This window comes from Trichomonas vaginalis, chromosome IV (assembly GCF_026262505.1).
Source record: "Trichomonas vaginalis G3 chromosome IV, whole genome shotgun sequence".
Lineage (NCBI taxonomy): Eukaryota > Parabasalia > Trichomonadida > Trichomonadidae > Trichomonas > Trichomonas vaginalis.
The window spans coordinates 28844960-28869568 of record NC_067206.1 but is presented as its reverse complement, the minus strand read 5'-3'; the positions used below and the strand labels follow the sequence as shown (position 1 = coordinate 28869568).

The 24609-nt window shown below is 33.2% G+C and overlaps 12 protein-coding genes and 1 pseudogene across 13 annotated transcripts, besides 2 other annotated features; 4 read left to right on the top strand and 9 right to left on the bottom strand.

Moving 5' to 3' along the window:
* Positions 1 to 8664: part of a mobile genetic element that runs on past the window's edge.
* TVAGG3_0187070 (KilA, N-terminal/APSES-type HTH, DNA-binding family) lies at positions 1032 to 1640 on the top strand (the record flags this gene model as incomplete). Its single annotated transcript, XM_051225824.1, has 1 exon — positions 1032 to 1640. The coding sequence occupies one exon, from the start codon at positions 1032 to 1034 to the stop codon at positions 1638 to 1640; it is 609 nt and encodes a 202-aa protein (XP_051110810.1).
* Positions 2047 to 2745, bottom strand: TVAGG3_0187060 (protein of unknown function, DUF4106 family; the record flags this gene model as incomplete). Its single annotated transcript, XM_051225823.1, has 1 exon — positions 2047 to 2745. The coding sequence occupies one exon, from the start codon at positions 2743 to 2745 to the stop codon at positions 2047 to 2049; it is 699 nt and encodes a 232-aa protein (XP_051110809.1).
* Positions 3184 to 3419, top strand: TVAGG3_0187050 (annotated as a pseudogene). Its single transcript has one exon. A coding segment is annotated over exon 1 (236 nt).
* Positions 3436 to 3855, bottom strand: TVAGG3_0187040 (protein of unknown function, DUF4108 family; the record flags this gene model as incomplete). Its single annotated transcript, XM_051225822.1, has 1 exon — positions 3436 to 3855. The coding sequence occupies one exon, from the start codon at positions 3853 to 3855 to the stop codon at positions 3436 to 3438; it is 420 nt and encodes a 139-aa protein (XP_051110808.1).
* On the bottom strand, positions 3891 to 4475 carry TVAGG3_0187030 (uncharacterized protein; the record flags this gene model as incomplete). Its single annotated transcript, XM_051225821.1, has 1 exon — positions 3891 to 4475. The coding sequence occupies one exon, from the start codon at positions 4473 to 4475 to the stop codon at positions 3891 to 3893; it is 585 nt and encodes a 194-aa protein (XP_051110807.1).
* TVAGG3_0187020 (uncharacterized protein) lies at positions 5152 to 5949 on the bottom strand (the record flags this gene model as incomplete). Its single annotated transcript, XM_051225820.1, has 1 exon — positions 5152 to 5949. One exon carries the CDS (start codon positions 5947 to 5949, stop codon positions 5152 to 5154), a length of 798 nt encoding a protein of 265 aa, XP_051110806.1.
* An 86-nt stretch (positions 8665 to 8750) lies between the features above and the next one.
* On the bottom strand, positions 8751 to 10172 carry TVAGG3_0187000 (protein of unknown function, DUF4106 family; the record flags this gene model as incomplete). The annotated part of the gene is made up of 1 exon (XM_051225819.1): positions 8751 to 10172. The coding sequence occupies one exon, from the start codon at positions 10170 to 10172 to the stop codon at positions 8751 to 8753; it is 1422 nt and encodes a 473-aa protein (XP_051110805.1).
* Positions 10173 to 10352: 180 nt separating this feature from the next.
* TVAGG3_0186990 (protein of unknown function, DUF4106 family) lies at positions 10353 to 11246 on the bottom strand (the record flags this gene model as incomplete). The annotated part of the gene is made up of 1 exon (XM_051225818.1): positions 10353 to 11246. A coding segment is annotated over one exon (894 nt), but the record flags the coding sequence as incomplete, so codon positions are not given.
* A 30-nt stretch (positions 11247 to 11276) lies between these two features.
* Positions 11277 to 11948, bottom strand: TVAGG3_0186980 (protein of unknown function, DUF4106 family; the record flags this gene model as incomplete). Its single annotated transcript, XM_051225817.1, has 1 exon — positions 11277 to 11948. A coding segment is annotated over one exon (672 nt), but the record flags the coding sequence as incomplete, so codon positions are not given.
* Positions 11949 to 12950: 1002 nt separating this feature from the next.
* Positions 12951 to 13062: a mobile genetic element.
* Positions 13063 to 13533: 471 nt separating this feature from the next.
* On the top strand, positions 13534 to 14931 carry TVAGG3_0186960 (serine/threonine-protein kinase PIM family; the record flags this gene model as incomplete). Its single annotated transcript, XM_001294874.1, has 1 exon — positions 13534 to 14931. A coding segment is annotated over one exon (1398 nt), but the record flags the coding sequence as incomplete, so codon positions are not given.
* Positions 14932 to 15117: 186 nt separating this feature from the next.
* On the top strand, positions 15118 to 19710 carry TVAGG3_0186950 (serine/threonine-protein kinase PIM family; the record flags this gene model as incomplete). Its single annotated transcript, XM_001298178.1, has 1 exon — positions 15118 to 19710. One exon carries the CDS (start codon positions 15118 to 15120, stop codon positions 19708 to 19710), a length of 4593 nt encoding a protein of 1530 aa, XP_001298179.1.
* A 137-nt stretch (positions 19711 to 19847) lies between these two features.
* Positions 19848 to 21023, bottom strand: TVAGG3_0186940 (uncharacterized protein; the record flags this gene model as incomplete). The annotated part of the gene is made up of 1 exon (XM_001298177.2): positions 19848 to 21023. The coding sequence occupies one exon, from the start codon at positions 21021 to 21023 to the stop codon at positions 19848 to 19850; it is 1176 nt and encodes a 391-aa protein (XP_001298178.2).
* Positions 21024 to 23059: 2036 nt separating this feature from the next.
* On the bottom strand, positions 23060 to 24479 carry TVAGG3_0186930 (uncharacterized protein; the record flags this gene model as incomplete). Its single annotated transcript, XM_001289001.1, has 1 exon — positions 23060 to 24479. A coding segment is annotated over one exon (1420 nt), but the record flags the coding sequence as incomplete, so codon positions are not given.
* Between the last annotated feature and the right edge of the window lie 130 nt (positions 24480 to 24609).

Genomic DNA, 24609 nt, shown 5'->3' with positions numbered 1-24609 from the left:
TTATATCTCCATCTGGAAAGAAAACATCCCACGACTGGGTTAGAACTGCTTCTAGTCAGAAAATTTTGACAAGAAATCCTGAGCTTATGATATCGGTAAGATTTCATGGAACTACAGCATATCTTATAGACAAAAGTCTTATACCAGTAGTTTTGTTCTGGTTAGACCCAGTTGTTGGATATAACTTCATAACTTATGGTTCATTCGATACGGAACGTTGCAGTGAAGGCTTACTTTACATCGTTCAGAAACCGAAGGACTTCAATACAAAAAGATATAAGATAGGAAGAACATATAATATAACTAAAAGATATGACAGTACAGTCAATAGAGTTAAGGTTGTGTTCGTTAACGATATGAGAGCTGCTGAAACAGAACTACTTGAAAAGTTTGAGAAAATGTATGGTGCTCCCACGAAAGGTAAAGAAACGTTTGAAGTAGATGAGATAGATAAAGCTATAAAATTATTTGACGAAGTTGCTGAAAAATACATGTAAAAATAACGTTTACCATGTAAAACGGTTGTGAAAAAAAGAGGTTAGAAAAGAGGTTAGAAAAGAGGTTAGATCTAACCTTCTACCCTAAAATATATTTTTGCTGAATTCAGCACAAAAATCTGAGTAAAATGGCATAAGATTGCGACCGGTAGAAAACCGCGGGTCGAGATTCCGTACGAAAATCGTAAAAAATTGCGAGTAGGTAAGAAATCCTGGTCGCCTAAAACACATGAAAACAGTGAATTTCCTTAAGATAGAAAAAATAACGCTAATTTTATTTTTTTTTATTTTTTTATCCGGAATATAAAGACAGATATGTCAACAACAGAGAACACAACAACAGTTATAGTCCATGAAGCTATAAATGAAGAATACGAGTGGGTTCAGTATAACAAACAGTTACGTCTCATTCGTTCGGTCAAAGATGACATGTACCAAATGCAAAGTATTTTGAATACTCTTCGTTCTACAAAGCAAGCATACCATTGGTTTGAAAACCAACAGACAAAAGAACTTTTAGAAGAATTTCCTCATATGTTTGCTACCCTCGGAAAACCGAGGGTAGAGATTCCGTACGAAAATCGCAAGAATTTGGCTCCTGGTTTGAGAGGTTGGTATGTACATAGACTTCTTGTAAATGCTGTTGCAATGTGGGCGTCACCTCGCTATGCTTGTTATATTTTCATGATGTTAGATGAAATTCATAGACAAGAACGTGAAGAGATGGAAAAGAAACTTCAAGCAAAAGATGAAGTCATTGAAGCAAAAGACAAAAGCATACAGAAAAGAATACCACGTTCGGTACCAAAAGGAAAGGAAAAGAACTATAAGTATATGATTTATACTGAAGAGATGGAAAATGAAGAAGACAGAGATATGGTTATGTTGCATTTAGTCAGAAGAAACAACAAAAGCTTTTACGACCTTGCTAAGATTTACAAATCTGACAGAAATTGGTTCTATCGCGAAAACTTACCGATTTCAATGACTCCAAATGAAGATGTTAAACAGATAGTTCAAGATACGTTACCTCAAACACACTATGATATGAAAGGTTGTACAATTCTTACCTTCAAAGAAGATTTGCCGCTACTGAAAGAAAAAATAACAGAGTATTTTGACAACTTCAAACAAGTAGGGTAGATGAACCATTTATTTTTGGTCTTGACTTCAGATGGCTCAGGTAGCTCTAGATGGTAAATTGTCTTGTCAAATCCTTCTGGCATTCCGAGTCCTTCCATCCGACAGGAAAAAAATTTCCCGACAACTGGAAAAAAATTTCCCGACAACTGGAAAAAATTTTCCAGTTGTCCGTCCGTAAACCATTCAAATTTTCGAAAATTGAGAACTTTTTTCCCGACAACTGGAAAAATTTTTCCCGACAACTGGAAAAAAATTTCCCGACAACTGGAAAAATTTTTCCCGACAACTGGAAAAGTTCTTCCTTCCGACAGGACACAAACGGATGACTGACGTTCCACCAACCGAGCCATTCCAAAGCCAGAAGAACCGAAAGCTGCAGCACCACAACAGACTAAGACTAAACTCTTTATTTTTGCTGACTTTTTACAATTTGAACTTTGTTCGCGTAGATGTGAATTCTGAAAGAAGTATGAGGGTCTTGTATGACTTTGTACTTCTCCCATAGTTCATGTCTGTCAAACTTACCTGCCATGGACTCTTTCATAAGTTCCATGAAATCGTCTTCGGACAATCCAGGGAAAAGTATTATGTCAGTAAGTATTCTCTTTACATCCTTACTTAAACTCTTGGCTGTCTGTACACAAATGACAACTGAGATGTTAAAGTGTCTGAGCTTCTTAAGAATTCGACACATATCTTGTTCTCTGTTCTTTAACAAAGGATGAGAAGCAAAGTCATCTAAGATAAGAAGACATCTATGAGGGTATGTCTTCCAATCGTAAGATTGCAATTTCTTCGAAATGTATTCTATCTCTTTCTGTTTGTTTCTGAAGTGTTTCTTCTCTAATATTCTCTGCATTTCCTCATTTGGGTCTTTAAACTTAGAATTTATATACTCATTTATAGCATTATACTTCAAAACTCTTCTTTGGTACTTCTTTATCCAATCTAACAACTCAGAGTCTTTTATACATACTAACTTAGACTTTTTTATAATATCTTTGAACGAATTGACGGTTTGATCGAATTGACCAGAAGTACTACAAATGACAACTAACTCATAGAATGGGTTCTTCTCATCTAGTTCTTGTTGTTGTGCAGCCATTTTAAGATAAGTGAAAGTCTTACCCGACCCAGGCGGTGCAATTAGACCTGTTATACCATTCTGAGCAAATAGGAACTTGTCATGTATGGGTTTTATCTGAGCATTTTCCAACTTCCTCTTGTTCTTATTTAAAACATTCTCAAATTTCTTGTCAATGTCAGCAAACTTTTTTTTTCTAACATATTTTTAGAAAAATTAAAATTTTTATCTTTTTGAAAATGTCTAGCGATTTCGCTATCTATATTCGAGACAAGCTTTTTGACAGCAAAACATCTGTCGACCATAAAATCTTACATAGTGTAAACAAGAAAGGTGAATTTGTTCTAAAGTTCTGTTTCTGGGAATATGACAAGAACCATAAAACATTAAGCAGAGAAGTCTTTAAGTTTGTCAATGACAGACTTGTTGACAGAGATGACGCCGATTGGAAAGATGAAGTCCAACAAAAGTTCTTAGAATGCAAAGAAGACACATGCGCTGTTCTTGAAGATGAAATAGAAAACAGAATAGAAGAGCTATTAAAGGACAAAGAACTTTTACATAAATATGGTTCGGAGAAATTTGACATAACTCCACCAGAGAAGAAGAAGAAGAGAGAAAAGAAAGAAAAGAAAGTAGAAGAAGAGAAGAAAGAACCTGAACCAGTTCCAGAGAAAAAGAAATTTGACATGTAAAAATAAACTTTTATTTTTAGAACATTTCTGGGTCAATGTCAATGTTCTCTTCCTCTTTAGGGGCAAACACTGGCTTAGACTCTAAAATCTTTTTACCTAATTTACCTTGAACTTCAACTATCTTAGACTCATAATATTCATAGTCGTCTGCTTTCTTTGGTTCATAAGGTATAACAAGTTTGTATGCTTTACCTTCTTTAAGGTTTGAAAACCTTCTGTCAAAACTTTCTTTGACTGCTAACAAACCTTCTATCTCTAAGTCTTCAAAAGTTGCACCACTTTTTCTAACAACAGCAAACTTAACGGGTTCGATGTTCCAAACTTTGTCAAATGTAGACTTTTCAAAATGGTAGAAGTAAACATTCAAATAAGCGAATGGGTCTAGTTCTTCTTTAAGTCCTGACATGTACTTGTTGACTGAGATGAATTTCATCATCTTTTCTATCGGATAAAAAAATATTTTTTTAAAATTTACTCAGAAAAATTTTTCTTTGTATATACGCCATTCTGAACATCTAAAAGATTTTTGACATTTGCCAAGAATGTTCGTTTAGAAGCTGCCATATAACCATATTCTTGACAATATTGTTTATATTCATCGTACAATGACCTTTCATCTAAACACTCAAAGTTAGTCTCATCTATGAACAGTTCATATACACTCTTGTTTGCTTCTAACAATGTTTGTCTTTCTTCGGTATGTGGAATTTGTCTTGGATTGAACTTAGAAATATCTAATGTCATAAAATATGAGAACAAGTGGTTGTAAAAGTCAGATGTCAAAGTTTCTGCTAAGTCGTCAAAATATTCTGTATCTTGCATATGAGAATCTGACGTTCTGATAACTACATATCTTCTGTCAGAACTTTCTAACTTCATCGGAACAACATTGTTTGAAACCATGATGAAATTTGCAACATTTTCACAAACTCTTTGGTCTTTATATTTTCTTTCAACAACTCCAACTTTGTCTGTTATAAGACTCTTCAAAGCATCTGAGTTTAAAACCTTTGTTGTATCTATACTTTGAAGTTCGTTACATACTATAAGTTTCATATTCTCTATTGAAGAGTTAAATTTACCGCAGATGTTTTCTAAGTTTGTCATATTAGGGTTCGAATAGCCCTCTAACAGTTTGCATAAGATATCTGTAAAGAAAGTGTTCTTACCAGTTCCTTTTTTCCAATTATAATGAGAGCAGTTTCATTTTTAGCACTTGGATGTTGTAAGATGTTTGCAAACCAACATAAGATATACTCATAGACTCTTTCGTTTCCATTGCATATAATTTCTTTGACATGGTCTAACCAAGCTTCTATAACATTTTCTTTCCATTCTACTTGTTCGTATTTATATCCAGTGAAGATAGAATAGAAGTTTGGAGAAGGTGTATAAAACTTTATACCTCGAACTGAAAAATCTTCTAACTTTGACAATAAGATATCCCAAGCATCTAACATCTTCATTCCAACTTGTACAACTTTTATTTTCTTAAGTTTCTGTCTACATTCTTGTTCAGACACTATTGTTGCTCTTGGTTTGTTAAAGACAACATCCCATTCTTTCATGACATAACATTCTGGGCAGAGTCGACATAAATGACTAAACGTTTCAAATTCTCGACTGCTTTGTTATAGTCTCTAAATGGACACATATTTCTGAATGCTTGGAAGTCATAAAAATCTGAAACATCTATTCTGTACATTTTTATAAAATAAAAAAAATATTTTTTTTATTCTTGACTTTGTTGTTGCATTTGTTCCATTTGTTGTTCTTGAGCTATTTGTTGTTGAAGTTGTTCTTGTAATACAATACTTTCACCAGTTGCATCTTCCAATTCGAAACTTTCTGCCGTCATTGACAAATACATAGGACATAAAAGTTTTACAGGAACAAAGTTTGCGTCAACTAATGTCAACGTTATACTTGCCAAAGTGTTTGAGTTCACTAAGGTTGAAAATTCTGCATTCGAATGAACAATAGGCAAACCAGCAGAGAAAGTGTTGTTTATACGCATGAGTATCTTTTGGTCATAGTAGTTTCTGTCGACATTCGAATAGCACTTTGAACCTAAGTTTGAAACAATATATAAAATAGGTGTACTTAAAGTCAATGGAACAGACAAACCTTGTATGACACCTTTTCCTGTTATAGGAAACTGTTGGTAGTAAAAACCAGATATAAGTTTTGTATTATAGCTCATATCGTTTATACTAAACTCAGTCGGACATCCAAACATAATGAAACCTGCTCTAGTTGCAGCACATGTTACATCCGTCCTTAAAGTATTAAATAAGTCAACAAAACCTGTTGGTGGTATATCTGAGTAAGTATCTTCAAAGAAGTATTTTTTACCATTCACAACAACAAAGTCTTCTGGTGTCAAAAGAGCAAAACAGGCTTTAGTCGTCATTGTGTTTAAGGTTAGTTTACAATATCGTCCTTGAGGACTTTGTAAGTTTGTTGTTATAGAATTATATGACTCAGGGTTTTTAGTCGTAATAGTATAAACCATTATGTCTTCTGCCATTTATATATATTTAAAAGTTTTTCTGAAAGTGGAGAAGAACTTCATCTAAACTTTCACATGACGTTTCTTGAAGTTCTCTGTCTAAGAAGTTCAAATATTTTGTAAAGACATAGAACTTTCCTTTGTCTACACGAACAAACAAAACAGGGTCTTTCATATCGTTCAAAAGTGTGTAAAGTCCTTTACATGAAATAAAGTCTATATTGTTTTTCTTCAAACATCTTTCAAGAAGTTTTGACATTTTTACTTAGCAAGTAAATTTTAATGAAATGTTGTGGTCGTCAAATATTTTTATGACGTCTGGGAAACTATATTTTAAGTTCAACGTTTCACCTCCTTTCATAACGTATATCTTGTCAATGACATTATATGAAACACCACAGCAAGCAATGTCGGGTTCTATTTCTTTGATGTTTATATCGTCTGCCTCTGTCAAAAGTTTCAATAGTTCTTTCAAAACTTCATGAGGTGCGATGACATATGAGTTCACTTTTACAGGGTTGTGTTCGACCAAGTTTAACATTATACTTAAAGCTTGACAAATCTTCTCCTGAGTTTTAAGTTTGTCTTTAAGTTGTTGGTAGTCGTTTCGAATATCTGCAACAGAACTTAAGTCTCTGCTAACTTCAGGGTATGTTGGTTGTTCTTTTACAGGAACTATTGTTATACCATCTTCGTCTTCGTATGGTTTCCCCACTTCAACATCTCTTTCTTTGACATTGACAACAACACTTTGACTGTTTGTTTGAGTTGGTGAATTTAACTTCACATCTGCCATCGCCATTAAACCTTTTGAAACACTCACGCTTCTATTTTTCGGAAATGACATTTTACTTAGAATAAAAAGATGGACGTATTCGAGTATCTCTTCGAATTGAAGCAGAACAAAGTTTACACACACAAACAATACAAATACATTGACAGAATAGTTCTTTATACAAACAATGGTAAATGTTATAGAATAGCAATATTTGCTGAACCAAAATATTTTCATAAAGCAAAGAAAGTTGGTATAACTGAAATGGTGAAAGTTCTTGAAGCAGACAAAAATATAACAACAAAACTTACAGATATTTCTAAAGGTAAGTTTATAATACAATATTATGTCAAAACTGGCGTACTGTCAATATTTGACGGAGAGAAGTCAGTTCAAGAACAACTTACTGACCTGCTGCCAAAATCTGCTCGATGGAAGCTGTCGTTATGCCAATCTGAGGAGCCCCAGCAGGTTTCATCGAACGAATCTTCAAAAGAGCATCTTCTGTGAAAAGTGCTATTGGTTTTGTAAACTTCTTTGCTCTCAGTTCATCTGGACCGTCTCTGTCACCAGTATATTGTATTTGAACTGTACCAACAGTTGAAATACCACCCATAAAGTCTTCTGAGTCAGCAAATGGAATGCCAAGCCAAAAGTTTGAACGGTCTCCATTTGTATATTGAGTTTTTTGACCTCCTGTATGAGTCCATACTTTCACATATGGCATAATAGAACTTTGCATTTCAGGGTTTATGGTTGTTGTGAAGTTGTTGTTAAAGTTCATAGCATCTAATGTCAAGTTGTATGACCTCATATCCTCAACTGTAGAATATTCTTCTCTTGGATAGTATTTGCCATCTATGTTTATATGGTATTTAATACCAGGGTTGTAGAAGCAAGAATAGTCATTTATAGTTCGTCTGAACAGTACAAACATAGTATCTGCATGTTTCATTGCAGTTGTTAAGGCAATATCTGTTCTTGCACCTGGGTCAGCACTTTGGTTTCCAACTTCACCTGCAAAGTCTTTGACAGATATTTGGTGTATAGGGAACATAAGTGGAACTGCAATATATTTGGCAGCTAAAGCATTTGAAATATCTGGGTCCAACATATAGACTGCAAGTCTGCTTTCTATTCTCTTGCATTCAAATTTTTCGCATGTGAACTTAACTGGGTCCCAAGCAGTTCCAGCAGCATTGAAGTAGTAGTTTACTTCAGTGTTTGAAGTTTGAGAAACCAAAGTCTAAGTCAACTTTGTCTTTGCAAAATTCGGCGAATGACGTTTGATTTGCTCCCTTTACGTCTGTAAGAGTGAATGGGTCTTGTGTTGGTGCAATGACTAAGTTATTTTTGCTTGGAGTAAGTTCGATAGAAATTTTTCCTGCCCAGTTTGGCAAGTATCTTAAAAACCTGAAGATGAGGAAAGATGACAAAGGAACTCTAAGTTTCAGTTTTACTTTGGTTACTGCTGCTGCAGTTTGTCCAGAAAGGTTAACATAAACTCCTGGAACGTTAGGGTCAAGTCTTCTTATTTTCTCAATAGTTGCATACTGGTCTGTTTGTTCTCTAGCTTGTGGTTGTACTGAGTTTCTCAAAGCGAACCATTCATAGTTTGCCCATGTTACTGTTTGAACTAAGTCAGAGTTAGAATATATCTTATATCCCATGAAAACTTCTGGAGCATATTGGTATCCGACATAGAAAATTCCATTGCAACCTTTCTTGTCAGACAACTTGGCAGAAGGTTTTATTTCAATGTCTTGTTCCACGTATAAGAAAGAGTTGTCAATAGAAATTATATGAAACCTGTCGCAAGCAATATCTACTGTTGTTGAAGAACCTTCTCCAAACTCACCTACGTTTCCATAAGAAACAGCAGTTGTATATTCGTAAGTTCCAGGAACTATTTCTGACCTTCTAATGGCATTGTCGCATTCGTTATACCATTCGGAAACATTTCCATTCATAGCATCCAAAACTGTTGGCGTTATATTCTGAGCGGCGTACATTTCATATGAGTAAAAATATAGAATAGTTGGATTTATATGTCATAATAGAACCCACGTGGACCAAGCTTTACTTTCTTCCTGACTGAGTTTTTAACTCTTCTTTTTCCTTCATTGCCCTCTGCTTGAAGTTGTTGCATCTTTGCATTATGTTCATCTAGTATGTTGCAAATTTCCCATGTCCTTTTTGCCTTTTGGCTCTGGTCGCCCATCTCAGGTAACCTATATCCTAGAAAGAGTTTGTCATAGTTTGTATTTGAGTCTTCGCGTATTGTTTGCATGACTCTTTCCTGAGTTTCCGGTTCAAGCTCTTCAAACAGTGCCTGTCCATATGGAATAAGCTCGTTTCCAAATATATGTTTTTGTAGCCATTCTGGTTTTCTTTCCATGTTACCAACTATATCTTTTGTGAATGGGAAAGCTTTTACCCAATCTTTCAGTCTTGCGTCGTTTATTTCTGTAGTTGGTTTTATTTTGTCAAGGAACATGTTTTTCAATACTAACATTTCATTTGGTACTGTCCATTTGAGTTTTCTTAAATATTCATCCCTTCTCGGTTCATTGTCTGCAAAGTAAGTTTTTATGACATTTTGTAAACTTTCGTTTGCAAGGTCATGTACAATAGGTTCTCTTCCTTCTTTGTCCCTAACTTTCTTTCTAAACTCTTCACCAAATATACCATCTTTATGGTTCTGTGTAGTTCTTTGAGATAAATGTTTTAGAACGTCAGGTGTTATATTTCCATCAGCCATGTTCATTTCATACTGGTCCAAAATATCTGCATGTTTCATATCTTTCAATGGCATTAAAGCCGCGCTGAAAATACCAGCTATATCTGGTTCACCATTGACTTCCATTGCGTCTACAACTTCTTGGAATTGTGGTTGTAAGTTTATGAACCACCTATCCGGGTTAGCTTTATGACCCCATCTCATTGTAGTTCCATCGTCTGCAGAAACAAAAGTAGGTTTGTTTCCATCTTGGTTAGGTTCTGAATGAACTTTAAACAATGTTTCATTTCTATATGTTTTCTTGAAATTTAACCTTTTATTTTCACCGAGTTCATCCGAAGATTGAACGTTAAATGCTCGTAAGTAAAAAGGGTTGTTGTATTTGTGTACATTTTCTTTCAGTGCTTCCATTCTATGCCGAATATTTTCATCTGGTGCTGGAGTCTTTTGTATGTCGGCAAACATTTTTCGATATTCTTCTACTATGTCAGCCGAATTTTTTTTAGACTCTTGGAAATATTCCATATTCTCCGCATACTCTTGTTGAGGGTCAAGATTTTTCGGCTGTTCCAAATCTTCATCTAGTTCTGTGAAGTTAGTTTCCAAAGGAAGGACTTGTTCGTTTCCTTCAGGCTCTTCTAGCTGTTGTTGCTGAACTATTTCTTCCATGTCTGGTTGTATCTGAACTTCTTCCTGTGGAGTTTCTTGTACCTCATCTGCTGGCATTTCATATATTCCGAGACCGTTTTCAACAATTTCCCTATCTACGTCATCCGCATTCATAAGCTTTTGTTCTTTCGTTCCGTCTCTATTTTTTACGCGTTTCATGACGAAAGTTGAATTGTCATTTAGCTCTGACATCAAATATCTCGGAGTAAATTCGTTCATGTCATTTGGATGATATGCTATTAAATCATATCCCTTAGCGAGCTTGTATTTTCCAGGTTTGAGATTATATCCGTTTTGGTGCTGAGCCATAAAGCTAAATAGGTTCGGGTCAGTATTTCCATCCTTGAACTTTCCAATAGCTTCTTTATATCTGTCACTAAAGTCAATACTATCTGGGAAACCACACTCTTCTTTAAGCATTTTTAAGAATTCTTGGTTTCCTTGTTCTCTACTTCTTTTATGTCCTTGCTCTGTTTGTGGTTGTTGTTGTGCAGGGTTTTGAACTGTTGGTTGCTGTGCTGGTTGTTGTGTTGGTTGTTGTGCTGGTTGTTGTTGTTGTTGTGTTGGTTTTGGTGCATGCCTGTGTCTGTGTCCATGTGACGATGTAAATGTTTTAGGTAGTCCTGGTGCAGGTGCTTCTCTTGGAGGGTTTGGTGGTATATAAGTTCCACCAGCTGGCACATATGTTCCATCTGCAGCGTAATGTCCTACCTGACTTTTCGTTTTTAAGAAAGCATTTACTAGGTCTGTTTTGGTCTGTTGTAACTCTTTTTCTTGACTTTTCACAACAGTTGCTCTAACGGCGTCATAGGCACTTTGAACTGCCTGTCTCGTTGCTGCATCTGTTATTTTCGTCATATTTTGTGCTACTTCTTTTAACTCTTTGTCGAAACCTTCAGACTTCAGTTTCTTTCCAGATGAGAAGTCGTTCACTAGTTTCACCTTACTATGAAGAGCTTCGAAGGCGTTCTTAAAGTCAGCATTTGTTAAAGTTTCATTTGAACTGTCTTCATCCGCTTGTATTTTTGTCCTTATTGACCCTATGAGTTGGGCTGCTTTAGCGTTGGCTTGGGCATCTAACCAGTCATTGTTAGCTTTTATATATTCTGCGCTTTTCATTGCCTTTTGCATGGCTGCGTCGTTATTTTTACTTTCTTGTGCTAAGTTTTCATACTGTACGGTTTGGTTTTGCAACTGTAAAAGTTTTTCTGCCTTTACATTTGCTTCAACTTCTTTTTTATACTCATCGCTATCCATATATGTCTTCAGGGCTTTTTGTTTTATCTCTTCATCTTTCAGTACTTTATATCGAGTAGTATGGTTTTTCAAATTTATGACATCTTGTTCCATTTTTGCTACTTCTGCTGCTTTTTCTGACACTTTTTTCGCATATTCCTCTGTACTTAGTTCTTTCAGTTGTTCTTCTTTCTTCTTTTTCTCTACGTTTAACTCATTGAGTTTCTTTGTGTGTCTGTCATATTCTAGTTTCTTTTCGTTTTCACTTATTTGCTTCTGTATGTCTATGTTTGACTTTTTGACATCTGTTATTTGATTTTTGAGTGAACTCAAATTCATTTGACTTTGAGGGTTATAGGCTGTTCCGTCTGCAGCTCCACCATAGCCTGCCATTTTCGCTAAAAGTGCCGCTCTTAAACCTCCACTCTGTGCACCAACAACTCGGTTTAAAAGCATAGGATTGCTTGACATTTGTTGCAACATAGTGGGGTCATTCAGCATTTGTTGTTGCAACTGTTGTTGTGGTGTTAGTTTTACTATTGGATGTTTCAATGCTCTCTTCCTCTTACGTATATTCTTACGTAGCTTACGTGGCATTTTAAGTGAAGTTAAAAAGCGGTTTTTGACAGATGTTTTATTGTGACTTCTTCGTAAAGACTTTGTTGAGATTTCTTCGTAAATGAGTGTAAATGACCCAAAAATATATTTTAGGGTAGAAGGGTATATCTAACCTCTTTTCTAACCTCTTTTCTACCCTCTTGAATTTTCATGAATTTCTTCGTAAATGTTTTGTCAAGACTTCTTCGTAAAGACTTTGTTGAGACTTCTTCGTAAAGACTTTGTTGAGACTTCTTCGTAAATGAGTGTAAATGACCCAAAAATATATTTTAGGGTAGAAGGGTATATCTAACCTCTTTTCTAACCTCTTTTCTACCCTCTTGAATTTTCATGAATTTCTTCGTAAAGACTTTGTTAAGACTTCTTCGTAAAGACTTTGTTGAGACTTCTTCGTAAAGACTTTGTTAAGACTTCTTCGTAAAGACTTTGTTGAGACTTCTTCGTAAAGACTTTGTCAAGACTTCATCGTAAAGACTTTGTTGAGATTTCTTCGTAAAGACTTTGTCAAGACTTCATCGTAAAGACTTTGTTGAGATTTCTTCGTAAATGACCCTAGTAGTATATTTTTGGTGTAAATTTCATGAAAATTCAAGAGGTTAGAAAAGAGGTTAGAAAAGAGGTTAGATATACCCTTCTACCCTAAAATATATTTTTGGTGTAAATTTCATGAAAATTCAAGAGGTTAGAAATGAGGTTAGAAAAGAGGTTAGATATACCCTTCTACCCTAAAATATATTTTTGGTGTAAATTTCATGAAAATTCATGAAAATTCAAGAGGTTAGAAATGAGGTTAGAAAAGAGGTTAGATATACCCTTCTACCCTAAAATATATTTTTGCCGAATTCTGTATAAAATTCTGAGTAAAATGACAGATGTTTATATGACACTTTCTCCGGTTTATAGGACCTCTCTCATATTCTAAACATCTTCGGGGCTAGAGGGCACGAAGTGCCTGGAAGCCCCACTACCTTTTTTTTTTTTTTTTTTTTTTTTGATAAAATTATATTTATATAAGATTTCATGTTATTATTTCATCTTTATTATTTTTTTTTATTCCTTTGAAAAGTGACACTGGATAGTTTGTCCCTTTCTCAAATTATATTAAAATTGGTCAGCCGAAATAAATCTCTTTGGAACTCATTATGAAAATGCTTCATATTCAACTAATATACCGAATTATTATATTTTTCAAGGGAAAATGGGAAGGATTTTATTGACAAATCAAGATTTTAGCACAAATAGTTTCTCATTATGAAAAATCATTAGAACTTACTATACAGAAGATTAATTTCTAATTAAATAAGCAATTTAAGATCTTTTTGAATTTCATCCATTTTTTATTTTCTAATTATCTGTCTCGAACATATTTTCTAGTTTTTAAACATCTTGTGAAATGCAACGAGACTAGTATAATTCAATGAATGCAACATTCCTTACAAAAATTTCTACAATATGAGCTCAAACCCATTTTTTGTTTAATTAAATGTTTTAAAATTGGCATGTATATTTATACATGAGTAAATTATCTAAAAACAAGAAATTTCTCTGTACGTTTTCTAAAAAGATGGAAAACGAACTTTATGACGCTCGATCCATTTGGGCAGTCATAAGATTGCAGGCCATCTTTCGAGGAAAGAAATACAGAGAAAAAGTTGCGATGATGGATCGTGAAAACGCTTGTGCTCTCAAGATTCAAACATGCTTCCGTCAATTCAGACAGAAAGTCAAAATATTACATTGTCGTGAAATTGTTGCAATGAGAGTCATCACAAAATTCATACACGACTACAAAGCACGTAAGTTATCAGAAAAACAATACCAAAATTTAGTTTCATTTGATCATATTTTATTTTACTATCCGTCAGCGTCACGAAATCTTAAATCAGGCGATCTTCCATCACCAAAAAAGAGTTTACGCAACACAACAGAATTTCCACGACCAAAATCTTCAAAAACTTCAGCGAAAAGAGAGATAATTGCAAAAGGATACGCAGTTGATTTGAAGTCAGCAGTTAAAGACGCACGAAAACAAGCGAATAAATCCAAACCACAAAAAAGAAATATAATTATTGAATTACCACCACCGTGGCACGATGAGAATCCAGCAAAAATATCTACAACGCAGAAAGATGAAATGCTTTACGAACAAAAATCTAACTTCGCCTGGGCAAAATCAGAATTACTTCCAAGATTTTTATATATTTGCGACCAATACTTAGAAATGTGCGATGATTTGATAGCTAGAAATGACAAATACATGAAAAGAATTGTCCAATACCCATCAATTATTACTATTCCTCGATCATCGAAACCAACTTTCATGAAATCAGCTCATGAGATTGTTCCTTTCCCAGAAAAAGGTCTTTACTTCGTTGCCTCTCTCACATCAGCTGCATTTATTGAACTGGAGAACTTCACACATGACCATTTATGCCATTTGACAGACATTCAAACAAATGCTCCACTTTTAGATGTAGCAATTCAACCTTTCAGCGGCCAAGTGTTCGGTATTGATAGTAGATGGAAGCTCCACATATTCGAATTAGGCATTTCCATCTTCGAAAGACAACTTGAAGTTCCAATTAAAATTCCTGATTCGAGGAAATTTATATTTTTTGACAAAATTGGAATGTTATGGATAAATTTATTGAGTCAAGGTGGCAATTTAATATGTTGTGATCCAATAACTTTAACTCCTACCATTCAATTTACAAGGGAAACATTGTTTAGTGTCGAATACCAATTAGTTAAATTATTAACAATCACTCCATTGTCATATAATAACAACGCAACAGGTTTTGCTTGTACTTTTGTTGATTCATCGGATGTTTTCATTTTTTCTAATGATTTTTCAAATCATAGAGTTCTGAAACATCCGAATATGAAAGGTATGGTAAGAGTTTCAAGGTTTGATACAAGAATTTTTGTTTGGTCAACAGACAAAATCATTTATGTCTATGAATATAAAGATAGATTAGAATTTATATCATTAATTGGTTCATTTTCTGTTGATGCTGTTCCATTAGATTTATATGCTACTGATGTTCCGAATTTAATTTATATTTCTTGTGATGACGCTTCTTTCCATGTTTTTCTTGGTGAAGCAGTGGAATATGCACTAAGAATACCAGAGAATAAGTTATCTCCAATGGAATTAATGCATGCAGAAAGATTAATAGGAAAAATGAAATATACTCAGTCAAAAAAGATATTTTCTACTTACAAACCTGCTAAATTTACATCTCCTGCATTTAAAATATGCGCAATTCCAATTACACCACGATTTGTCATAGTTTTTGGAATTGTTAATGGAGGATCCATCTGTTCTCTTTCTGTTGTTAATGATTTGATAAGTACTCCTGCAAACGAATTCGATAATATTAATACTTCTGAGTATAACAATGCAAGAAAAGTTGCTTTGAATGAATATGGAAATGCAAGTCAGAAAATGTTTAATCAGAGACAAAAATACTTGGAAATGAAAAGTAATTTGAATCATTTCGATTCATTGGCAATCATGAATCAAATGAAAAGGATGTTTTATCCAAATTCAAAATATATTTCTTTGACAGATTTAATTTTGAAGACGAAAAACAAAGCATTATATCCTTTTGTTCCTTCAACTGATGAAAAATCAGTTTCTGCTTACGAAGTATTTCATTTCTTGAAAAGAGCTGATATTTTACCACAAAATTTGATGACTTTTCCTGATTTTCTAATGAAATTCGCTCCTGAAGACGAAATCCTTGATAATTGTGATTATTCAATTGGCTTGACAAACCATTTATTACCTGTAAGAACCGATGGATATTACAAAGCAATTTCCAACATTGCTTATTCATCACAAAAAGTTACTGAAATTATTTGTCAAATAAATCCTTTGGCGAATTTGAATTTGAAATTAAATGATTTCACAATTTCACAAGCAGCTGAAGGACTTGGATCAGCAAGTATCAGTAGGAAATGGTTGTCAAGAATACAAAAGGAGGAATTATCAAAGAGAATTGATCAATTAGAAAATTTGGAAGATTTAGTTAAACATGAATTGATGAAAAGAGTTCAAGATGGAATTAATGAACAGTTAACAGCATCTTTCCTTGATAAAATGCTTCCTGTTCCTCCAATTGATCTACGAATTGTCCAAAAAGACACAGATCCCAACCAAATCCAATTAACTGTCAAACCAAATCGTAACATCATTTTAGATGACACATTACACAAAACAATTTATGATACAAAGTCTAAATATACTTTGTATGGAAGAGACAGAGAACAAAGACAGATCATTCATGCATTGCATATTCCAGAAGAAGAGTTTGATAAAGACTTTACTGATCATATTGCTATTGTTCAAAAAGTTTCTTTCGCTTCTCGAAAGATTTCACTTTTGGTGAATTCATTTGGAGCGATTGGTGATGGAACAACAAGAGTTGTTATTGGAGAAGGATCAAGAGCACTTCCTTTATCACATTTCCTAAAAGTACATTCTTTCTTAGGTTCAGATCCGAGATCTCTTGGTGTTGCAAACTCGATTTTATGCAAGTCATTGCAAATCTTGTATTCTCTCCACAAACTTGGAATAATTCTGAGAACATTTTATCCAGAAAACATTTATTTGAATGTAGAAACAAGTCAAACAATGATTGGATCAATCTTTGATGCACAATTCAAAGATACTCCTATTCTTCCTCTCCCAGAACCCTTCAACCATCCATCAAATCCTTTCCTTCCTCCAGAATATTTCCATGAACCGCTCGAAAAAATGACAACTGCATTTGATGTATGGCAACTCGGCATGTTGTTGCTGTATACAATCACAGGTTATCTACCAAAGTCATATGGACTTGAATTACTTGAGCATTTGGGTGAAGATGTCAACGATTACCAGAAATTCGAGAAGAATGGACAATACAGAAGCAGTAGTTTTCATCGAACTTATCCAAGAACACATTTCTTCTATGATTGGCTGAAAGATGCGAAAATGGTCGGACCAAATGAGCGATGCACAGGTGAAAGAGGCGAATGTTTCATCAGAAGTGATGATTGTAATCTCAAGAATCCAACAATCTTAGATTTAGATCATTATACACTTCTACCTTACAAAAACTCAAAAATCAATTATGATGAATCTAAATTATATTTGTTGATTATCGCGAGCTGTTTGCAAACCGATCCAGCAAAAAGGCCACAAGTTGAAGACTTATTAAGAACTTATTGCTTGGGCCAGCCATCATCAGGAACAGAAGCTCTCGATGTCTATTTGAAAGTTCCGAATCAAGATGTTTTTACTTCACAGTTCTTTTATCCAATAACATTTTTGCTCAAAGAAGAAACATTTTTCTTTACAATGGGTGTCTTGCAAGCACTGATGTTCCACGACGAAGATGATGAAGATGACGGACAGTTCGCTTTTCCTCTTGAAAACCATGCAGCCGATCGAATTCTTAAGTCTGTTTTCAACCTCAAAATTTTAGACAAACTTGTTGAATTCGCAATTAAAAGGGTAATTTCAAGGGTAAAATTACAAGATGTTGTTCCAACCATCACTTTTTCGGATCAATACTTTGAGCGCTTATTAGAGTTCCTTATGCGCATTATCTCGAGTGTTGAGAAAGGTATCGGACCATTAGTTCCTTACACTATGGAAACTGTTTTACAAATCATGTCACTTTTTGCATGTAATCATACAATTCGATTCAGCTCTTCTATGATTTTAAGTGATTACAAGAGCATCAGTTTCCTTCTGAATCATGATCATTCTCCAGCATTCATGTATACGTATTACAAAGTGCATGGAATCCTGAAATACATCTTGAGTAGTTCGATTTCTATTGCAGGAAGTATAAAATTTACTGATGAACATTCAGAATGGTATTTCAACAATTTCCTCAATTTTGGAGAGGCTAATTACAACATTTCTCATGCACTTTGCTACTCAATTGACAAACAGAAAGGTAACTCCATCAAAACACTGCAATCGATGTGGAATAATGGACAAACAACAGCAATTGCAAGAATTTTTAATGATTTTAGAATCATTCAAAAAGTTTTATGTTGTTTGTATATCCACAACGTAAGAGAAGAAGCTTTATCACTTCTCCAGAGTGTTTTGAGTGTTTCCAATTCTAAACTTTATGATGCAAGCTTTAGAATCCTTAACTTTGTTGTAATGAATCCAATTTTCATGCAAAACGTAAATCACATGATGAGAATTTCTGTTTTGAATGACAAAGTCAGAGAAAACGCAATTCAAACAGCCAAAGAAATGTTCCATACAAAATCTCCTTATTCTTTGATATTCTCTGACATTTTGTTCTCTATTTTTGAGACAATAAGAGAACCACTTTTCAAGCAAATTGTTGATGAATATCTCAAAAATTCAAATCCGTTTTTGATAAAATTTGTGACAAAATCGAACTTTTTGTCAAAAATTTTACGAAACAATTTCTTGACTTATAATTTCGAAAACTCCGATCAACACTATGTAGACATGGCTACAGATGTAAATGAGAGTTTAGTTCTTGCAAAGAATTTCTGCAATCTTCTTTATTTGCAGAATAATGCTTCAAAAGATGTTGATTATCAAATTGACATCAAAGTTATTTTATCTTTCTTTTACAAATCATTTGGAATCATTCAAAGAGAGTCTGATTCCATTTCGAAGTATTTGGATCAGCAAGTACATAGAGAGAATAGATTTGATTTGAAAGAAACAACATTCTTGCAAGAAAAGAACAAACAAAAGGAATTCCTGATTTCACAAACACAAAATTCGATTTTGGAAATTTCTGTTGTTTGTTTGGAACTTTACAAACAAATCGCAATTTACATGACAAATAATGACATTTTGAATGAAGAGTTTTTGGATGTAATATTCCAGAGATCAATGGCTAAATTTGGAACATCAAGATTAAGAATACATCCAAGCTCTAAAATGATTTCTTTCTATACAGAAATGATTTCATTTTCGTTGACGAAATTGTCAAAATCTTCTCCTGTTTTCAAATATTTCAAAGCAAATATTTTGAGGATTTTGGACATTTTCAATCATTATTTCATGTATTATGAAGACTTGGAGTCAAAAAACTTGGTAGAAAGCCAGTTATCTGAGGTTTATGTTTATCACAGAAAACTCAGATTTAATTTATTCAAAACAATTTTGATTGAAAGTGAAGATTTGTCACCTTTTTACAAATTCATTGAAAAAATGTTGAGTAATCATTTGAACTTCAAATTGGATGGAATACAATGTATCCTCAACAATATGAAATTCTCTATTAGAAGTGAAGCTTTAGATATGATTGACTATTTGACGAGAAACATTGAGAAATACAAGAGACAATTTTTCAAATTGTGTGAAGTTTTTAATGCGAATGCGGAAAAGTTTGTTGAGAATGAAAGAAAGATGATGCAAGTTGATGACAACGTTTTATTGATAGATCAGTCTATTAAGATCATTGAGATAATCTTGAACCATAATCTTGTCATTGAAGATAACGAACTTCGTTCTCTTTTGATTTCTATCAGAGCAAGATATCAAAGGCAAGTTGAAGAGAGTAAGTTGAAAGAACAAAGGAACGAAAACAGACAAATCATTAAGGAAGTGAAACATAGATCTTCTTTGGCTTCAACATCAAGGCTCAAAACTGCAAGAAGAACAAATATTTTTGCACCAAACTTGTCAACAAGAAATAGACCGGCAACAGTTGCTGCAAAAAGATCTTATGGAGTTCTCAAATAACTTTTTTTTATCTTAATATATTGTTTTTATATATTTTGTTGTTTATTAAAGTAATCTTTGTTATGTAATTTTTTTGATCAATGCTTTTAGAAATAATAATATTATGAATAATAAAAATGATGTTTATTTAAATGAAATTAAACATCCATATTTTCTTCTGATTTATTTTCATCAGATTGGATGTCTTCACTTTCACCTTTACTTTGTCGCCTCTTGTAAATAATGAATCCAATAATACAAACTGCTGCAATAACTATTAACGCAACAAGTACTCCAGCAACTATTCCAGCAGTATTCTTTTTGTTTGCACCATTTGTATTTTGTTTATCATCCTTAGGTGTTTCAGGTTTTTCGTTATTTGGAATTTCAGGTTGAGGATTTTCTGGTTCTGACTTTTCAGGATCTGGCTTTTCTGGTTCTGGTTTTTCTGGATCTGGTTTTTCTGGGTCAGGTTTCTCCGGATCAGGTTTTTCTGGATCTGGTTCTGGTTCTGGTTTTTCTGTTTCAGATATATTCTCTCCATCCAATGTGATTACATATTTATCTAAATCTTCAGAAATGGCAGATTTGTATGTGCTGTTTTCAGTGATTAAATATGATTTTTCAACAGCATGTGGATTCTCAATATTGATTGTGATATCTTTATCCTTAACTGCCTCAGAATCAATTTTAATCATTAATGGTTTATCAAATTCATTTTCATTGCTTCTAACATATCTTGTATCCTCCCCATAAAGGAAATTATATTCGACGTTAAACATAGCGGTTTCATCAATACGAACTTTTGTTCCCTTGTAAAAGAAGAAAATGTAAAGAGTTTGACATTTTCCAGACATTACTTGAATGTGACCTGGTTCTGTAACTTCAGTATTTGTAAAAGTTACAGACGAAGAACCATATACAATAGCTTGTTGGCAATCATTTTGATACATCTCGTAAAAATTAACAAATGCCACTTTGGAATTAAAGACACCTTCATAACTTAGAATCAATTTTCCATTTTCTTTAAAAGCAACATTCATGATTCCAAATCTCAGCAAATTCTTTTCATGATTAGTAAATTTGGCAACTGCAACAATACCATCAAAATCATCACAGTAAATTGAAACAGATGTTCCTGCTTCAATGTCAAATTCTCTTTTTGTTCTTGTCAATCTGATGAAGAATTGTCCATGTTTGGGATACTCTACTTCATGATATGTAACTTCAGATGAAGCTTCTGATGCCTGAGCATAAAATTTATTTTCATAATCAATTTTCTTGAATGGATATTCTTCGATTGCAGGATTTTGGTAATATTGATTAACAACCATTTGGAAGCTGCGATATAGTTCTCGAGTAGGTTTAACCACCACACATCTTACGTTATCTATACTATCGCCAACTCTAGTATTACCTCGAGTCGTTTCATAAATTGTCATTTGATAATTAAATTTGATTGAACAATTAAATGTATTTACGATGATAAGATAATCGTTAGTACCGAAATAGCTTTTAATTGATATCACATCGTTATTAACTTCAGAGTAGTAATTGATAATAAAAGTTGGATAATTAAAATCCCAAAGTGGGAAAAAGAAATAATGTAGTTGATTGTGATCGTATATTCTGGTTGAATTTCTTATGATTTTGAAAGTTTTCGTTTCATCTATCTTATAATGAGTTTCCAATTTTTCAGAATCCTCAAATACAAAGTTTTCAGCATTGGAAAATACTACATATCCAAATTTAAATGTAATTGTAGCTGTACCTGAAGATGGTACATCAAGGAAACCATCATATGATATATATTCACTGGATTCAAAAATATTGGCAGACATGGATTGATCCATTGATGCGAAATCGAATTTTGGTACATTACTATTTTCTTCTTCTTCTTTTGTTGATGAAAAGAAATAACATTTATGATTTGAGTCAACAGTCTTTGTTCTATATCGATCAGGTTCAAGATGAGATAAATAATCCCTAATCGGTTTATAGCCATAAAATCCCCGAGTTGATGAAAAAATAGGAACAATTTCATACTTTTTACCTTCTTCCAATTCCTTATTTAATGTATAGATGTTTGAACCGGATAAATAAAGGAATTCTATATAATCAACATCGGTTAACTTAACATAACAAATTATTGTTATCTGGTGTGAGCTACTATCTTCTCTAAAAATTGGCGAATTTTTGGATATTGTTATCAATTTCTTATTTGCATAAGTTGATAACAATCGATTACCATTTTCATCAATAAATTTGTCATTATTATAAATGACGATAGGAACAATTTCATTATTGGAACATATTAATATATCAGTATCACTAGAATCATATAAGTCTAGAGTGTTACTGCGTGCTAAATATATAGTCTTCTTAGACACTTTAGAATATAAATCTTTCTGGATGTTGGTAATCACGATTTCATCAATCAAATTATTATCCCTTAATCTTTGCTGAATATAGGTTAGTTTATCGGGATTTCCTCTATATATTGAAAAATAATCTACTAAATCATATTCCGATGGATTAAAAACTAACTTTCGAAGTCTATATGCGCAGTTTTCAAATTGACCTAAACGGTATGAATTATATGAACTAATTCTTATATACTGATTGTCATCTGGACCAAGTATATAGAATAAAACTAATTTTGTTAAACTGTAATCAAATACTCTATGATCAAGATTTATTGTCTTAGGAACTGAATTGTAAATGATGATATACTGTTGTGCATCTGAAATATCAATCATTGCAAATTCTAACACTCTAACATGATCATATGATTTAATAACTAGGTCATGATCTAAGTTTTCAATTTGAGAATCAATCTTTTGACCATTTTGATCAAAGAATTCTTCTTTGTTTAATGCCAAGAAAAATAGTTTCTGGGCTTCTGGCCTGATAATTGATACCTGCTGGCCTGGAGGAATGTATAATGAATTAAATCCAAGCCTTGAATTGAAATTATTATTACTATCGGCATATTCATTTCCTACTGTACTACCGCACAAACCTTGTTCCAAGAGGCTATAGAATGAATTTTTGTTATTTGGTGTGGCATATATTGTAACAAGATGATTGGAATAGCTCATTTTAAAGGACTTGACATTGGTAAATGTTGAGGTTTCTTGATTAATGGATTTATATGCCCCATTGACATATACTTCTATATTTGAATATGAACTTAAATCTGGCTTATAAACTTCAAATTTAACAGTCACTTCTTCATCAAATATTAAATTCTTTCGCTCACTATTGAACATAAATAGTTTTTCGATTGGATTTTGATATATTGAATTAGTATTGGACATAATTGTTATTGGATGAGGTCTACCATCAACAGATTCCAAATAAAGTGTTCCTAACTCTCTAATAACTTTTTGTGGATGAGACCAATTGAAATGAACAAAACTCTTAGTGTTGCTAATAAATACACTTGAACTGTCTTTAATATCTAAATACACTTTATCTGTATTTTGTGTGTAGGTACCATCAACTTGCAATTGTGACATTGTACAGCCAATGCATGATCCGGTTTCAACCATTGGTAAGATTTCTTTTACACTAAACAACTTTGGAGTTTCTCTGGTAATTTTTGGCGAATTTACAGAAACAAATCCAACTTTGCGTCTTTTTGGATCCACTTGGTCCCATAGAATATTTACATCAATTGCAGATTGCGTTGTATATGGCTGCTTTGGATAGTACTTATTTTCAGTATTAATTACTGAGTTCCAACGTTGAGTTGTATATACATTACCATTATCTGTTTCAACTGTAACTGTATGTGGATCGTCGTTGTATGATATCAAACATGATGTTCGAGCTGCATTGTCAGTTTTAGACCAGTAACTATAGCCACCAGCATTATATAGAATGGAAAGGTAATAGCATTGGTCCGCTCTAAAGGATAAAATTGTAACTGTTCGTGTTGGACTGTCATATGAAAATTCTTTTCCAAATTTGATATATACAAAATTCGTAACATCTTTATCCTCATATTTAAGTCCTTGTGGATTTGAAATATATACAACATATATCCTATGTTCACGTTGGTTGTTGAAATATACTCCTGGTGATTTCAATGTTACTTGTTTCCTTTCTCCAATAGAATTGACTGAAATTTGATTGTATTTAAAGCCTGTATATTCTCCAAAAATTGCTCTTCCATATTCATTTGAGTTAAAAACACCAGGCTTATATCCTTCGGGAATTGTCATTCCATTATTTGAAAATCTTTCAAAATATAACCCAAAATGAGATCTATGCTCAGTATCACCATAAGTAGTTCCAGAACTCACCCAAAGATATCTAGAGTTATATATGGATCTAGAATATTCATCCTTAGCCTGATTTGCTTGTTTAAAAGTTTGGTCAGCTTCATAGAAAATAGCAGCTGCTTCTATTGCTCCATTATAATCTTTAATATTAGATCCAAAAAATTCAAAATTACAATTTGCATATGACACGGCAATTAAATCATAACCAACTACACCCCGGGTCATTTTTGAGTGATCAATCATGTATCTTTTATTTGGCTCATCAAGAACAACGAAGGAAACTCCATTGGTTCTGCTCATTGTAACATACAATATGTATAAAGTTTTCGTTCCGGAAATGGATTTTACTTTTAGTGATTGAATATTTTCATAGTTTGAATCCAAGATACGATTGTATTCGTTTTTAAATATTGTTGGATTTAAAATGCATATTTCGGTAATTTTTAATGGTTTCGCAAAAGTTATTGTAGTGATTGATTCAGAAATTTGAAGTGTAGACATTCCTTCTTGTATTGTAACTTCGTTGCTAACAGAAAGATATAAAAGCAGATAGAACATTTGAAAATTTATGATTTGTGAGTTAGACAATTTTGATTGAAACCTCCAAAAGTCGTATATTATATTTTATATG